General features: G+C 53.0%; 1 protein-coding gene across 3 annotated transcripts in view; it reads right to left on the bottom strand.

Annotated features, from left to right (window-relative positions):
• The window catches only part of MYH14 (myosin heavy chain 14), a 104,582-nt gene that overhangs the window by 35,307 nt on the left and 51,585 nt on the right, over positions 1-17,690 (bottom strand). For all 3 annotated transcript variants that reach the window (XM_025367122.1, XM_025367123.1, XM_025367124.1), the window contains 10 exons: positions 16,960-17,147; positions 14,865-14,986; positions 13,415-13,484; positions 12,226-12,386; positions 10,152-10,260; positions 6,326-6,457; positions 4,932-5,138; positions 3,454-3,591; positions 3,036-3,159; positions 1,940-2,111 (listed from right to left, as the gene is read on the bottom strand). In XM_025367122.1, coding sequence (XP_025222907.1) covers positions 1,940-2,111; positions 3,036-3,159; positions 3,454-3,591; positions 4,932-5,138; positions 6,326-6,457; positions 10,152-10,260; positions 12,226-12,386; positions 13,415-13,484; positions 14,865-14,986; positions 16,960-17,147 — 1,423 coding nt within the window. The remainder of the gene's footprint in view (positions 1-1,939; positions 2,112-3,035; positions 3,160-3,453; positions 3,592-4,931; positions 5,139-6,325; positions 6,458-10,151; positions 10,261-12,225; positions 12,387-13,414; positions 13,485-14,864; positions 14,987-16,959; positions 17,148-17,690) is intronic.

Raw genomic sequence — 17,690 nt, 5'->3', positions numbered from 1 at the left:
GTGCTGGATTATGGCGTGAGTCACTGTGCCTGGTCGTGATTGCTTAATACATACAGGGTTTCCTTTTGGGGTGATAAAAATATTCTGGAGGCCAGCACAGTGGCTCATGCCTGTAATCCCAGCACTTTAGGAGGCTGAGACAGGTGGATCACCTGAGGTCAGGAGTTCGAGACCAGCCTGGCCAACATAGTGAAACCCCGTCCTTGCTAAAAATACAAAAATTAGCTGGGTGTGGTGGTGGGCACCTGTAGTCCCAGCTACTTGGGAGGCTGAAGCAGGAGAATTGCTTGAACCCAGGAGGCAGAAGATGTAGTGAGCCAAGATCACGCCACTGCACTCCAGGCTGGGTGACAGGGCAAGACTCCATCTCAATAAAAGGGAAACTGTTCTAGAACTAGATAGAGGTGATGGTTACACAGCATTGTGAATGGGCAAAATCTACTGAATTGTACATTTAAAATATGGTTACTTTTATGTGAATTTCACCTCAGTAAAAAACAACAACAAAAAAAATTAGCAAGAGTAATAAAAGTAGTAACAGAAACATCCAGCATTTATTGAGGGCTCAGGGTATGCCAAGCGTCTGAGGAGCACTTTCTTCTTTAACTCTCACACTAACGCTAGGAGTAGCGTCTATAATTACCCCATTTTATAGATGAAAAAACTGAGGCTAGAGAGGTGACGTGACTTGGGTGAGGTCACATGACTAGAAAGGGGAGAAGCCAGGATTCCAACCCAGAAGTCAGACTCAGAGATGTGTGTTCACGGCCAGGTGCAGTGCCTCACGCCTATAATCCCAGCACTTTGGGAGGCCGAGACAAGTGGATCACCTGGGGTCGGGAGTTTGAGACCAGCCTGGGCAATGTGGTGAAACCCCACCTCCACTAAAAATACAAAACTTGCTGGGCATGTTGGCGGGGGCCTGTAATCCCAGTTACTTGGGAGGCTGAGGCATGAGAATCACTTGAACCTGGGTGGCGGAGGTGGCAGTGACCAAGATCACACCACTGCACTCCAGTCTGGGCAGCAGAACAAGACTCCATCTTAAAAAAAAATTATATATATATATATATGTTCTTAACCACACACACACACACACACACACACACACACCATGTTCCACCAACTCTAAGATGCACAGCTTTTCACATTTTAACATCTCTGAAATGGAGCTGTACCTGTAATCAAGGGGGTCTTAGATTGCATGAAGAACAGTGCATAAAAAGCATCTGAAATACTAAGCACCACATCTGGCATACAGTAGGAGCTCAATTATTGTGAACGAGTGTAAATATAATTATTATGATTCCTAACATAGGCCACTTGTCAAATCTCAGCTGATTCGGGGCTGTTTGGTGTGGGGAGGCCAAGAAGGGGAAGAGGAAGAAATAGCTTTGTTTTTTTTGAGACGTCGTCTTGCTCTGTCGCCAGGCTAGAGTGCAGTGGTGTGATCTCGGCTCACTGCAACCTCTGCCTCCCAGGTTCAAGCGATTCTCGTGCTTAAGCTTCCTGAGTAGCTGGGATTACAGGCGCCTGCCACCACACCCAGCTAATTTTTGTATTTTTAGTAGAGACGGGGTTTCGCCATGTTAGCCAGGCTGGTCTTAAACTCCCGACCTCAAGTGATCCACCTGCCTTGGCCTCCCGAAGTGCTAGGATTACAGGTATGAACCACCGTACCTGGCCTAGAAATAGCATTTTCTTGTTCCGTTTGTGCACTGTTATGCAAGTTACCAGACACATAAAGTCTCGTTTCACTTTTCGCTTAAGCTAGTGGGCCTGGAACTCTTGCTATCTTCATTTGACAGAAGGGGACACTGAGGTGCGGAGGGGATGTGGCTTGTCTGTGGCTGGTGAGTGGCTCCGCCGGGGTTTGTACCCAGGAGCTTCTGACTTGGGCACCCCATGCTTGCCCCACCAAGCCCGCCCCACCCTGCACCTGGCCAGGGCAGCCTGCAGCTCCTCCTCCTTGCGGCCCAGCTGGGCCCGCAGCTCCTCTGCCCGCTGTTGCTGCTCCACCATCTGCTCCTGCAGCTCCGAGCTCTCCCCGTCCAGCCTCCGCTTCAGCTTCTCCAGCTCCTGGCGACCCTTCTCCTCCTTCCGTAGGCGGTCTGGAGGCAGGGTTGGGGGCCGTGCATGAGGACTCCAGGCCTGCGCACTCAGCCGCTCCCACAGAGACCACAGGCCCCCAGCCACATGTAAGGCTAAGTTCAGCACCTCCCTTAACACCTTCTCCTCCTCCCACCTTCCCCATCTATCTCAGGGACTCTCCCCACAATGTTGTCCTAGACCCTCGGCCAGACACCTACACACTGTCCTCTCCTCCTCATCCCCACTGACAGCCCGTGCCTCCTGCCTCTGACTCTCTCTGCTCTGTGTCCACAGCCCTGCCTCCTCCCTGTGCCCCTTCCCTTCTGTTTCTTTTTTTTTTTTTTTTTTGAGACGGAGTCTCGCTCTGTCGCCCAGGCTGGAGTGCGGTGGCCGGATCTTGGCTCACTGCAAGCTCCGCCTCCTGGGTTCATGCCATTCTCCCGCCTCAGCCTCCGAGTAGCTGGGACTACAGGCGCCCGCCACCTCGCCCGGCTAGTTTTTTGTATTTTTAGTAGAGACGGGGTTTCACCGTGTTAGCCAGGATGGTCTCGATCTCCTGACCTCGTGATCCACCCGCCTCGGCCTCCCAAAGTGCTGGGATTACAGGCTTGAGCCACCGCGCCCGGCCCCTTCTGTTTCTGATTCTAAGTCAACAGGAAGGGACAGGGAGACAAAAACATGTCTGAAACAGACAGACAGTGGAGCAGTCAGATGCGAAGAAAGTAGGATAACCCAAGACACCACGGAGAGAAAGGGAGTTGGATTTAGAGATGCATGAAGAACTCAAGAGCTGGGAGGACACTCAATCCGCCCTGAGCTTTCCTTCCTATCCCATTTAGCAGACACAGCCACGGAGGCCCTGTAGCACGTGGGGCTTGCCTGAAGTCCCCCATCAGAGCACACACAGACCCCTACAGCTCCCCACTGGCTGGGCGGGAGCTCACCCTCCATGTCTGCGATTGTGGCCTCATACTTGAGCCGTAGCTTATTGAGGCTCTTGACCTTCTCCTCCTCCTCAGCTGCCTGGGATGAGAACTCGGACAGGCGATCTTCTAGCAGCTTCCGCTCCTGAGGGGTGGGGTGGGGGGCAGTCAGGAGCCGGGCCAGGAGCAGCCCCTCCCTGATCTGCAGCTTCTGGTGTTGTTCTCATCTATGTTTCTGCTCCTCTTCACCCTTCTCTGACCTCCCTCCCCCTACACCTCCCTCTTCTTCCCATTCCCTGGGGTCTATAGACCCATCCCACCCCCACCAGTGCACACCTGAGAAGTGCAGTGTGGTAACCCCCACGGTTTGAAGTTCACCATTCATTAACGCACCAACGCACCCGCTCCCCACTTTCCCTGCTGCCCTCAGGCCCCCAACCTTGCTCAGCTTGGAGTTCTGGTCTTCCAGGAGCAGCAGGTCCTCTTCAAATTTCTTCATTTTTGCCTCGGTCGTCACCTTCTCCAGCTGCAGCTTCTGCCGTGCCCCCTCCTCAGCCTCAAGGTGGGCCTCTAGCTCCTGGGGAGGGGAGGCAGGAGGAGTGAGGATACATGGGCCAACAGATGGAGCGTGATAGGAAGGATGGGGACGGGGATAGTCTGCGGATCCCCGGGGTGGTTCGGAGAGGTGCATACCCTGGGTGAGGCTGGGAAGGATAAAACCTTTATTGGCTTTCCCATTTCATTCATTAGCTCAACAAGCATTTATTGAGTGCCTAGTGTATGCCAGGCACAGTTCTAGGCACTGAGGATGGGGAAAAGTGCCTGGCCTTCTGCAGTGAGAGATGACCGCACCACTGCACTGAAGTCTGGGTAACAGAGCGAGATCTTGCCTCTGAAAAAAAAATGGACACCTATCCTTGTGGAAATCACTTTCTTATGTGGGGGTTAGGGGTACAGATTATAAACAACAAACATAGTAAATAGGTCGGGTGCGCTGGCTCACGCCTGTTATCCCAGCAATTTGGAAGGCTGAGGCAGGTGGATCACCTGAGGTCAGGAGTTCGAGACCAGCCTAGCCAACATACTGAAACACTGTCTCTACTAAAAACAAAAAAATTAGCTGGGTGTGGTGGCACACGCCTGTAATCCCAGATACTGCTGCAGAGGTTGAGGCAGGAGAATTGCTTGAGCCTGGGAGACGGAGGTTGCAGTGAGCTGAGATGGCGCCACTGCACTCCAGCCTGGGCGACAGAGCGAGACTCTGTCTCGAAAAAACAAAAAACCAAAAAACACTACTGAGCCCTTTAAAGGTGGCTGATGTGGACTAATGAACTGAATTTTCTGTCTTATTTAATTTTACTTATTTTAAATTTAAAACGAGACACCCAATCACTGAAAAGCTTTTTAAGCATGTTTGGAACAACTTGGCCATGTGAATCTAGTTTTTATAAACTGCGGAAATTGTGAAATTGAAATACAGATCAAGTATTTCCAATGAGAATTTAGCATCTGAATTGAGATGTGCTGTAGTGTAAAATATGCACTAGATTTTGAAGAGGAACCATCAGGGCAGCCTGCTGGTGAATGAAGCCAGGAGATGGAGAGAGGGGGAGTACTGAGGACATTGCCTAAATGCCTGGATCCAGCCATGCCTGAAGCTGAGGACAGCACTTGGGTGCCTGGATCCAGCCATGCCTGAAGCTGAATATATCACTTGGACGTCTGGATCCACCCATACACGAAGCTCACACACTCTAGGGTCTCCCGTGATCTGAATCAAAAATGTATAGTTTTTGCAAATTCACTTAGAACTGAGTTTTCTACAAATTCGTGGGCCAAAGACACATGGTTTGCAGAAGCAAAGGTGTAGACAGAGGGGTCTGGAGGGTGGCCTGGTGGGCATGCAGGGGGCCAGACCTGTATGTGCTGCTGCAGCCTCTTCTTCTCAGTTTGCAGCTGACGACTGCACTCCTCCTCCTCGCCCACGCGAGCCTCCAGCTCTGACACCACCAGCTCCAGCTCCTGCTTGCGGGCTGCCAGCCTCCCCCGCGTCTCCTCGGCCTCTGCACACAGTTCTGCCTCTGCTCGCAATTGCTCTGCCAGGCGGGTGCGCTCCTCTTCCAGCTGGGGAGTGTGTGGGAAGTTAGTGGTCAGCAGGCAGGGCTCCCAGGGCAACCTGCACCAGGTGCCTGCTGCTGCCTGGTAAATTGCTTTGGCCTTTAAGGCCTCCAGGGCAGGACTGAGGGGTGAGAGGACACAGTGTCCCTACCTCCTCCCCTTCAGGTCCCCATCTCAGGATGAGCCCACATCCCCCTAATCACTAAGTCAGAATCCTGGGGATGTCCTTCTCCCTCACCTCTCACAGTCATCAGCCTGCATCCCTGCTCTCTCTGGCCCCTCCTCTCTGTCCCTACAGCCCCAACAGGCTCAGGTGTGCCTTCTCTCACCTGTCTCTCTCCAGACTCCTCCCCAGCCTCCCCCCCGAGCCTCCCAGCCTCCAGCCTTTCCCCTTCCAGTCCATCCTTCAAATAACCCCTGAAGGGTCTTTCTACCATCTCACATTTCATTTAATACTTCCATACTTAGAAATGTAACCACAGAAAATAAGGCAGAAAAGGTAAACAGAAAAATGCTCAAGAAGGGGTTTGTTCTAGTATTATTATTATTATTATTATTTTTTGAGACGGAGTCTCACTCTGTCACCCAGGCTGGAGTGCAGCGACACCATCTCGGCTCACTGCAACAGCCACCTCCTAAGTAGCTGGGATTACAGGCGTGCGCCACCACACCCGGCTAATTTTTGCATTTTTAGTAGAGACGGGGTTTCACCATGTTGACCAGAGTGGTCTTGAACTCCTGATCTCAGATGATCTGCCCGCGTCAGCCTCCCAAATGTTCTAGCATTATTTTAAGATAGCCAAATACTGGAAACAGTTATAAGTCCACCGCCTGCATACCATAGCCCGGCCACAGCTGAGGCCCCTGCCCCCATATCCTGCAGCCTAGCTCCATTCTGGCTCTGCAGGACTCTCCCACCCCATCCCTACCCGGCCCATACCCTGGCTACACCCCCAGGGCCCTGCTCCCTGCACGTCACGATTCAACCAAACTAAACAGCCTCAATCCCCGCCAGGCCTCAGTACACCTTAGCTTCGCTCCCATCCTCCCGACAGCCGTGCCGGGGCACAGACTGGCTCAGCCGGAAGCCCCGCCCCTCACTCTTGGCTCCACCCATGCGACACAGCCCCGCCCTCAAGACACGCTGCCCCGCCCCCAAGACACGCTCCCACGCCCTGCCCCCGCCCCCTCACCTGTGCCACTCGGCCCTGGAGCTCCCCAACTTCGCGGGCGCTCTGCTGCTGCAGCTCCTGCACTTTCTGCAGCTCCTGGGCCCGTGCCTGCAGCACCTCATCCTGCCGTGTCACCTGCAGCAGTGGCTTCACCTAGGTGGAGGTGAAAGGGGATGCAATGGCTGACTTCCAAGGTGCGAGGCCACCTGACCCAGGAGCCAAGGCCTCACACTCTTGGTCGGGTCTGAGTTTCTGGGTTCAAATCCCATCTCCTCCACCTATTAGCTGTGTGTCCCCGCCTTGGCAACAGTCCTTGGTCACAGGCCTAGAACACTGACAGGTACAGGCAAGCACCACTAAATACACTATTGATCTATCTAATGTATCTGGCTGGCTAAAGGATCCCTCCACATCCAAGAGGCACTGTGGGCTGTGGCTGCTGCTATTCTGTGGAACAGTCTTTCTTTCCTCCCTTCCTTCTTTCCTTCCTTCCCAATTTTTTTTTTTTTGTTTTTTGTTTTTGATGGAGTCTCACTCTCTCGCCAGGCTGGAGTGCAGTGGTGTGATCTCAGCTCACTGCAACCTCCGCCTCCCAGGTTCAAGCGATTCTCCTGCCTCAGCCTTCCGAGTAGCTGGGATTACAGGCGTGTGCCACCACGTCTGGCTAATTTTTGTGTTTTCAGTAGAGAGGGTTTCGACATGTTGGCCAGGCTGGTCTCAAACTCCCGACCTCAGGTAATCCACCCGCCTCAGCCTCCCAAAGTGTTGGGATATAGGCATGAGCCACCGTGCCTGGCCAAGGGCCAGTGTTTCTTAAGCCTGTTAGTCCAAGATCCTTAGTGAGAGATGAGCTTTACATGGCATGATTCAGGCTGCAGTGACAGAGGTACACACAGTACTGAAACAAAAATTTCACAAAAGCTCGTTCCCCTTGCTAGGTGAGATCCGCTCTGATAAATTCTGTTCTATCATATTCTACTCCGTTCTACACAAGTCTACTTGATTCTTTTCCTCTCCACCCAATTCTGTATCCATTCTATTCTCTTCTTTTCTGCCCCAACTCCTAGCATCTTTCACAGGCATCATTCACATTTCTGAACTGATGCCAATCAAATCCTACTTGACCCCAACCCCCAACACCTAAGGTAGGCAAACTTTTTCTTCAAGGGCCAGCCAGGAAACATTTGAGACTTTACAGGCCACCCTGGCTCTGTTTATTTATTATTTATTTATTTATTATTATTTTTTTGAGACAGAGCCTTGCTCTGTCACCCAGGCTGGAGTGCAGTGGTGCAATCTTGGCTCACTGCAACCTTCACCTTCCGGGTTCAAGTGATTCCCCTGCCTCAGCCTCCCGAGTAGCTGGGATTATAGGCGCCCACCACCACATCCAGCTAACTGTTGTATTTTTAGTAGTGACGGGGTTTCAGCATATTGGCCAGGCTGGGCTTGAACCCCTGACCTCAAGTGATCCACCCACCTTGGCCTCCCAAACTGCTGGGATTACAGGCATATGCCTCCATGCCTGGCCAGTTTTTTGTTTTTTTTTTTGAGGTGGAGTCTCGCTCTGTCGCCCAGGCTGGAGTGCAGTGGCACGATCTCGGCTCACTGCAAGCTCCGCCTCCCGGGTTCACGCCATTCTCCTGCCTCAGCCTCCCCAGTAGCTGGGACTACAGGCGCCTGGCACCACGCCCGGCTCATTTTTTTTTTTTTTTTTTTGTATTTTTAGTAGAGATAGGGTTTCACCGTGTTAGTCAGGGTGGTCTCGATCTCCTGATCCGCCCTTCTCGGCCTCCCAAAGTGCTGGGATTACAGGCGTGAGCCACCGCGCCCGGCCCCAGTTTTTAATTTTTATTTCTTTTTCTGAGACAGGGTCTCACTCTTGTCACCCAAGCTGGAGTGCAGTGATATGACCGTGGCTTACTGTAGCCTCATACTCCTGGGCTTAAGCAATGCTTCCTCCCATGTAGCTAGGACTACAGATGTGCACCAGTACACCCAGTTATTTATTTATTTATTTTTTGTAGAGACGAGGAGCTCACTTTGTTGCCCAAGCTGGTCTCGAACTCTTGGGCTCAAGTGATGCTCCTGCCTTGGCTTCCCGAAGTGCAGGGATTACAGGTGTGAGCCACTACCCTCAGCTTCTGGCTGTTTACCTACTCCACTCAGCTGTTGTAGCTCAGATGCAGCTGCAGACACCACGCTAAGGAAAGGGCTTTTGCAAAAGCAGCCATCAGGCCCAAACCTCCCTCCATTCTCCTCTCTCCTCTCCAGTTTCCCCCTGGGGAAACACCCAGTCCCTGAGCTCCACAGCGCATGGCGACCTGGCTTTGCACCCTCTGCTTTGGGTAGGGATGTGATGCCAGCCTGGCTCATCTGATCCCTACTAACTGGCTCTGGGATGGTCACATGACTCCAGCTGGGCCAATGAGCATGAAAGCTGGGAATCTGGCTGGAGCTCTGTGATAAGACAGACCAGGCTGGCCAAGGTGGTTGGGGGTGACTCCATCTGCTGGTGGCCCCTGTGTGGAAAGCCTCTGTTGGTGATCATCACGGAGGAAAGCCAAGTGGGAGACGTAGAACACTGGGTACTGACGTCACTGTTTGGACCCTTGTGCAGTAAAGGGCTAACTCAGCAGGCCTGGGTTGTCCAAACCCCGCACATTCCTAAGAAAGTTCTGGCCCTTGATGGGCTCCTGGGAGGTAACCTCTAAGTCCTTGGAATGTCCCGTCTGATAAGAGTGCCTTGGTTTACCTGGGGCCTTGGGCCACCCTGGATAGTCTATGCTAACAGTGGGATCTGTGGTGGGGGCCTTGGGCCACATGGCATCAGTTTGACTCTGGAGGGGCTGGAGACTGAGTAAGTGAGGTCACCGTGTGTGACCTTGTCCATGCCTGTGTGACCAGCCCCAGGAAAAACGCTGAACATCAAGGCTCAGGTGAGCTTCCCTGGTTGGCAATACCCCATGCATGTTATCATACTTCATTGCTGGGAAAAGCTAAGTGTTGTCCACACGACTCCACTGGGAGAGAACAGTTGTAGGCTCATGCTTGGTCTCTCCAAGACAGATATGCACTTTTTTTTTTTTATTACTATTTAACCTTTGCTCTTTTCTCTTTTCTTCTTTCTTCCTTCCTTTCTCCTTCCTTCCTTCCTTCCTCCTTCCTTCCTTCCTTCCTTCCTTCCTTCCTCTCTTTCTCTCTCTCTCTCTTTCTTCAGAGTCTTGCTCTGTTGCCTAGCAAGTAGTGTCACAATCTTGGTTCACTGCAACCTCCACCTCCTAGGTTTCAGTGATTCTCCGACCTCAGCCTCCCAAGTAGCTGGGACTACAGGCACGCGCCACCATGCCCGGCTAATTTTTGTATCTTTAGTAGACACGGGGTTTCACCATATTGGCCAGGCTGGTCTCGAACTCCTGACCTCAAGTGATCCACCCCCCTCGGCCTCTCAAACTGCTGGGATTACAGGTGTGAGCCACCGCACCCGGCACCTTTGCTATTTTCAATCTGTTTCTTTGTATTGTGATAAACTGTAGCTGTGAGTACAACAGCTTTTCTAAGTTCTGTGAGTCCTTCCAGAAAATCCTTGAACCCTTAAATCCTTGCGAACCCCTGGATCCAGGTGCAGCCCACATTGTCTTGAATCTTTGATCCATGTTGTTTTGAGTCAGATTTTTCTTGTCGCTTCCTAACTAAAGATTCCCAGCTAGCAAAGGCTGGGCCGACTGGCCCCGTTTTACTGATGGAGAAAACTGAGGCACACATGGAGGAAGTCACTTGTCAAGCAGAGCAAGCCCCAAGGCCCTATCCTCTCCCTGCTCAGGCCACCTCCCCAGGCTGCCCTCACCTTGGTAAACAGCCGCCACCACTGCCAGTGTCTCAGTTTGAGGTAGGCTGCGCAGTTCCGCTGCATCACCCTCAGGGCACTCTGCTGCTGCTGGCGCTTCTGGAAGGCCCTGGGTGGGGAAACGGGTGAGGGGCAGAGTGGGGGCTCAGCTCCTCCAGGTGCCATCCCCTTAGCAAGAGAGCCAAGCTCCTTTCCTTTTTCTTTTATTTTTTTCTTTCTTTCTTTTTTTTTTTCTTTTTTTGAGACGGAATCTTGCTCTGTTGCGTAGGCTGGAGTGCAAGGGCATGATCTCAGCTCACTGCAACCTCCACCTCCCAGGTTCAAGCAGTTCTCCTGCCTCAGCCTCCCAAGTAGCTGGGATTACAGGTGCGCACCACAACACTGGGCTAATTTTTGTATTTTTAGCAGAGATGGGGTTTCGCCATGTTGGCCAGGCTGCTCTCGAACTCCCGACCTCAAGTGATCTACTCGCCTCGGCCTCCCAAAGTGCTGGGATTACAGGCGTGAGCCACCACGCCTGACCAAGCCAAGCTCCTTTCACTTAGCCATCATAAAATGCCTACTGTGGGCCGGGCGCAGTGGCTCAAGCCTGTAATCCCAGCACTTTGGGAGGCCGAGACGGGTGGATCACGAGGTCAGGAGATCGAGACCATCCTGGCTAACACGGTGAAACCCCATCTCTACTAAAAAATACAAAAAACTAGCCGGGCGAGGTGGCGGGCGCCTGTAGTCCCAGCTACTTGGGAGGCTGAGGCAGGAGAATGGCGTGAACCCGGGAGGCGGAGCTTGCAGTGAGCTGAGATCCGGCCACTGCACTCCAGCCTGGGCAACAGAGCGAGACTCCATCTCAAAAAAAAAATAATAATAAAAATAAAAATAAAATGCCTACTGTGTGCAGGCATTCGTATTACTTTTAGACCTGTGTTCTGGCCGTTCGCCCCCCTGCCCCTGACTCTTTCTGCCCTGTCCCACGGCCCCAGCCCCTCTGCCTAGCCTCTTTCTCCAGCCTCTCCTGTCCGCCCATCCCGGCATGCCTCCAGAGGGTCTTTCTACACCCAGGGCTGACCCACCCCGCCCCTGCTCACAGCCCTCCATGGCTCCCTAGCTCCTCTGGACGAGGTCCCACTCAGCCTGGTGTTTGGGCCATCCTTTCCTGCCACTCTATTCTTTGAGGCTTTTTTTTTTTTTTTTTTTTTTTTTTTCCCCAATACAGTCTCACTCTGTCACCCAGGCTGGAGTGCCGTGGCATGATCTTGGCTCACTGCAATCTCTGCCTCCTGAGTTCTCCTGCCTCAGCTTCCCGAGTATCTGGGATTACGGCTAATTGTTGTATTTTTAGTAGAGACGGGGTTTCACCATGTTGGCCAGGCTTGTCTCAAATTCCTGACCTCAAGTGATCCACCCGCCTTGGCCTCCCAAAGTGCTGGGATTACAGGTGTGAGCCGCCGCACCCGGCCTCTCTGAGCCACTTCTAAGGAGGAAGGAGAGTCTCCCGCAAACGCCCTGTATTCCTGAAGCACGCCAGGATCTTGCACTGTTGGACCTTTGCACAAGCTTCCTCCTGCCCTGAGCGCCTTTCCCACTTTCCTTCATCCACCTGGTGGTCCGGAGTGGCCTGGGGCAGGGCCTCCTTGCTGCACCTCTATGGCCCCCAGCAAAGCAGGTCTCACCCGGGACTGGGACTCTGTGCCCATGCAAGTCTCACCTCCAGACTGGAGCCCCTCAAGGGAACGGGCAGGCAGAGCGGACAGCTTGACCCGGGTTGCCCCGGGCTTTCTCTGTTTTAGCACTGGAAGTCCTGCACCCTGGGAAACCCCGTCCCAGGCCCACTAGGACAGCTGGTCACCCTATGGCTAAGTCTAGCGTCTGTGTTGCCAGTTTTACTCTGTACAGGGCCTGCCCACAGGGCCCCTCAGGGACTGCAGAACCAAGAAGGCTGGGCACCCGGCAGCTCCATCCACCTGCTCCTCAGCCTGCACCCGTCCCGGAGGCCCTGACACTGGAGCCATCTGGTCAACCCCTCCCTGACCCAGCCTCGGCCAACAGGACCCCAGGAGACAGCGTGGCCGCCCACCTGCGAGCCAGGTATCCCCGGGCAGCTGCCTGGAAGGAGACGATGATGTCAGTGACCTTCAGGTCTCGCTCCTCTTCCAGCTGGGCCAGGACCCCGGCCCGGAAGAAGATCTTGCTCTGTCCCACACGGTAGAGGTTGGGGTCCAGTTCCAGTGCCTGGATCTGTGAGGGGTGGGAGAGGGGTGATGATGAAGACGGGGGTGATGGGGGAGTGGGGGTGGTGAGGAGGGGGAGTAATGGCGGAGGGGGTGGTCAGGAGGGGGAGTGATAGGGAAGGGGTGGTGACTGGGGAGAGGGGGTGATGGGGGAGGGAGGTGATGGGGGAGAAGTGATGGGGGAGGGGGTGATGAGGAGGGTGATAGGGTAGAGGGTGATGTGGAGAAGGGTGATGGGGAGGGGAGTTATAGGAAGGAGGGTGATGGGGGAGGGGGATGATGGAGGAGGGGGGTGGTGAGGAGGGGCAGTGATAGGGAAGGGGTGGTGATTGGGGAGAGGGGGTGATGGGGTGGGGGTGATGTGGAGTAGGGTGATGGGGGAGGAGAGTTATAGGGAGGGGGCGATGGGGGAGGGAGGTGATGGGAGAGGGGATGATGGGGTGACAGGTAGGGGGTTGATAGGGGATGATGAGGAAGCGGGGGTGGGGGCGTTGATAGGGAGAGGTAATGAGGAAGGGCAATGAAGGGGAGATCCCAGCCCCACTCCCCCACCACCTGGCCCCCTGCACACACATGCATACACACACACACACACCTCTTTCTTTTTTTTTTTTTTTTGAGACGGAGTCTCACTGTGTCTCCCAGGCTGGAGTGCAGTGGCGCGATCTCGGCTCACTGCAAGCTCCGCCCCCCGGGTTCACGCCATTCTCCCGCCTCAGCCTCCCAAGTAGCTGGGACTACAGGCGCCCGCTACCGCGCCCGGCTAGTTTTTTGTATTTTTAGTAGAGACGGGGTTTCACCATGTTAGCCAGGATAGTCTCGATCTCCTGACCTTGTGATCCACCCGCCTCGGCCTCCCAAAGTGCTGGGATTACAGGCTTGAGCCACCGCACCCGGCCTACACACACACACACACACAAACACACGCACACACACACACACACATACAGACACAGACACACGCGCCTGCACACACACGCGTATGTCTCCACAAACATGCACGCACACACACACGCCAGGCTCTGTCCCACTCACCATCTTTTCACAGGCCTGCTTCCCATCCATGAAGCCCTTGGGGATGGCATTGGGCGTCAGGATCTCGTACCTGCAATGAGCAGGGAGGGGTGGGGAGGAGAGAGTTACAGCAAAGGCTCACCTAGTGCCTGCTGCGGGCCAGGCACTGGGCTCAGAGTGACACACAACAGGAACAACGGTGACAATAACAAGGACAGTCACAAAACTCACATCTGAGCATTCATGCCACCACCAAGGACAGCAACATGGACAATGATCGAAATGATTGGCTGTTTCAGTTTTTTGTTTTGTTTGTTTCTTGAGATGAAGTCTCGCTCTGCCGTCCAGGATGGAGTGCAGTGGCGAGATCTTGCCTCACTGCAACCTCTGTCTCCTGGGTTCAAGCGATTCTCCTGCCTCAGCCTACTGGGTAGCTGGGATTCAGGCATGTGCCCCCACACCCGGCTAATTTTTGTATTTTTAGTAGAGACGGGGTTTCACCATGACAGCCAGGCTGGTCTCAAACTCCTGACCTGAAGTGATCCACCCACCTCGGCCTCCCAAAGTGCTGGGGTTACAGGCATGAGCCACAGTGCCCGGCCAGTATTTTGGATGTACTGGCTTTAGTAAAATATCTTGTTAAAATTAATTTCATTTTTTTCACTTTTAAAAGTGTAGCTATTAGAAAATTTTCAGTTGCGTACAAGGCTTCCATTCTACTTCTAAGGGACGGTGCTGCTTCACACAGCTTGTGTGAAGCATCGTTTTTGTTATATTTGCTGTATTACTTGCTCATTAGGCCTTGGTATTTTCTGTTCTGTCTTATTCTTCTTCTTCTTTTTTTTTTTTTTTTTTTTGGGACATAGTTTCGCTCTTGTCGCCCAGGCTGGAGTATAGTGGCACGATCTCGGCTCACTGCAACCTCCACCTCCTGGGTTCAAGCGATTCTCCTGCCTCAGCCTCCCGAGTAGCTGGGATTACAGGCATGCGCCACCATGCCCGGCTAATTTTGTATTTTTAGTAGAGACGGGGTTTCTCCACGTTAGTCAGGCTGGTCTTGAACTTCCGACCTCAGGTGATCTGCCCACCTCGGCCTCCCAAAGTGCTGGGACTACAGGCGTGAGCCATCGCACCCAGCCTTCTATTTCATTTTTAAAGACATGCAGATTTGTAACACCATGCAGTGATTTCACGTTCATGACCTGGGGACCACGGCCCTAAATAGCAGCAGCAATGTACCCCAGGTCCCCATAGACTCTGTGTGTTTTCTCTCAGGAGTGCATCAAGTGGGCTATTGTTCTCCCATACCACAGACGAGTAAACTGAGGCTCAGCAAAGTGAGTAATCTGCCTCAACTTCCCCAGCTCAGAAGGAGCAAGAGTGGGTGGAGACCTGAATGCAGGTGTGTCGGCTTCCAAATCCGGGTCCCACCCAGCCCCTCCGCCGGGCCTGGGCCCCCGCTCTCGCTCACCGCTGCCGGAACTCCTGGAAGAGGATGCGGTTGGGGAAGCCCTGGCGACAGATGCGGATGCCCTCCAGGACGCCGTTGCAGCGAAGCTGGTCCAGCACCAGCCGGGGCTCCAGCTTCCCAGCCTGGGGAGAGGACGGACACGCGGAGGGTGGGGGGGGGGGGGGGCGGTCAGCGGCGGCCACACGGGGGCGCCAAACGGTCAAGCGTGGCAAATTCCTGCATTTCCATATGTAATTTACTGAGCATCTACTAGGTGCCTAGGAACTGTTCTAGGCCCTGGGAACACAGCAATGCTCAAGCCAGGGGGAAATGCCTTCCCTGGGGAACTGAGAGTTAAGTGACAGAAACTGGAAATACCCTAGGTGAAGCAGTCACTAGTAAAGAAGAGATACTAAGTGCTAAGGAGAAAAGATTCGCAGGGAGGGAGGTGGGCAGGGCTGAATTTGCACGCAGGAGAGTCGCCAAAAGCCCTCCTGGGAAGCTGATGTCTGTCCAAAGCTGGTAAATCATGGTTTTTGTTTGTTTGTTTGTTTGTTTAAGACAATCTTGCTCTCTTGCCCAGGCTGGAGTGCAATGGCATGATCTCAGCTGACTGCAACCTCCGCCTCCCAGGTTCAAGAGCTTCTCCTGCCTCAGCCTCCTGAGTAGCTGGGATTATAGGCGCCCGCCACTATGCCCAGCTAATTTTTGTATTTTGAGTACAGATGGGGTTTTGCCATTGCCCAGGCTGGTCTTGAACTCCTGGGCTCAAGCAGTCCTCCCACCTCAGCCTCCCAAAGTGCTGGGATTACAGGCATGAGCCACCGTGCCAGGCCGCCTTTTCTCTTTTCTTTTTTTTTTTTTTTTTTTTTTTTGAGGCGGAGTCTCGCTCTGTCGCCCAGGCTGGAGTGCAGTGGCCAGATCTCAGCTCACTGCAAGCTCCGCCTCCTGGGTTTACGCCATTCTCCTGCCTCAGCCTCCCGAGTAGCTGGGACTACAAGCGCCCGCCACCTCGCCCGGCTAGTTTTTGTATTTTTTAGTAGAGACGGGGTTTCACTGTGTTAGCCAGGATGGTCTTGATCTCCTGACCTCGTGATCCGCCCGTCTCGGCCTCCCAAAGTGCTGGGATTACAGGCTTGAGCCACCGCGCCCGGCGCCTTTTCTCTTTTCAACAGTAATACACAAATGGCAAAAATCTAAACAGTACAAAAATTCAAATGGCACATGCTGTCATTAAATATGCCACCAAGAAAGGAAAAAGCCTGGCAATTAATCCCCGACAGGCCATTGACAGTAAGCTACATCTCGACTTCAGAGACGCTAGTGGGGAGGAATACATATCTTAGATTTGATAAAAGATGGGATCTCAGGCCGAGCGTGGTGGCTCACGCCTGTAATCCCAGCACTTTGGGAGGCCAAGGTGGGTGGATCGCTTGAGCTCAGGAGTTCGATACCAGCCTGGGCAACATGGCAAACAGCGTAGTTTTCCATTCCCATTGACCCTTCTCTGTAGGGCCCATTCTCTGATTTTCTGAACATGAAAATCAGTGGCCAGTGAGGCTGGCCATGGTCTTGTCGCACCTATGCAACAACCCCAGCCCTGATGGCCTTCTTCTATCCCTTGTACCTTGCATGCTGCATCCTACCATTGGACCTTTGTACAAACTGTTCTCTGTCTGGAATACCACGTATCCTTCAGGGCTCAGTCATCGCCTCCCCCAGGGAGCCTTCCCTAACTTCACTGACCAGATCAAGCCCTATGTGACACTTACCACCCCTACAGATTTAACTGGGCATTCATTGTGGGTGGTTAGATGAATGCCTGTGCTCCCCATCAGACTGTGAGCTCCCTGAGAACAGGAGTTGGCTGTGCTTTTCTCTCCAATGCCTCCCCAGTACCTGTTCTCAGCATGGTAGGTGCTCAATACATTTAAGTTATATGAATGGATGAATTTTCCCAACCGGACCCTGAGCCTAGGAACAGAAGCAATTTGCTCAAAGCCACACAGTCAATCAGAGAGGGTCCTCAAATCAGATGTGGCTCCAGCCAAGTCCAGAGGCCAAACCTTAACCCACGGCCACAGCCATCCCTTCCTCCCCAGGCTGAGTCACTCACCCTCTTCTCGTGGTTGGGGACAATGCAGCGGACAAAACTGGGGTTGGTGTTGCTGAGTGTGGCCATGAGGCGGCTCAGGGACTCCTTGTAGAGCTGTCCCACTGTCCGGAACATACCCCGGCGGGGGCGGCCACCTGGTGGGCCATCGCCCAGGCTGCTCACCTGTTCCAGCCCCACGATGCCCTCCACTGTCAGATGGAGATACAGAGAGACAGAAGGAGGTCAGGAATCAGTTTTAGGGACCAGGCCAAAGGTCAAGGGTCTTATCATTTATCACAACTGACACTTTACATATGAAGAACCTCACACAGCCTGTAAGGTAGATATTATCAGCTCCATTGGACAGAGGCTCTGAAGGGTGGGAGAATGTGCTTAAGGTCACGCAGCTTAGAAACTGAAGATCCAAGATTAGAACCCAGACAGTAGGAGTCCTCTCAAACCCTGGTCTTTGACCCTTCTTCTCTTCAAGGACATGATCTCTGTTTTCCTTAACAATAAATGATGACAATAACAGCAAATGCTTACCTAGCATAAATGCTCTGGCAGGCACTGCTCAAAGCAATTTACATCAATGGTTTTATAAGCCTGTAAGAATCATCCCCATTTTATAGATTTGGAAACTGAGGCACAGAGAGAGAAAACAGTGATAACATAATCACTGCAGTTGCATTTTAGGAATCTGAAACATATTACAAGATGTAATAAATTATTGCATTTTTTTTTTTTTTTTT

This window comes from Theropithecus gelada, chromosome 19 (assembly GCF_003255815.1).
Source record: "Theropithecus gelada isolate Dixy chromosome 19, Tgel_1.0, whole genome shotgun sequence".
NCBI lineage: Eukaryota > Metazoa > Chordata > Mammalia > Primates > Cercopithecidae > Theropithecus > Theropithecus gelada.
This window is presented reverse-complemented; position numbering and strand designations above follow the sequence as displayed.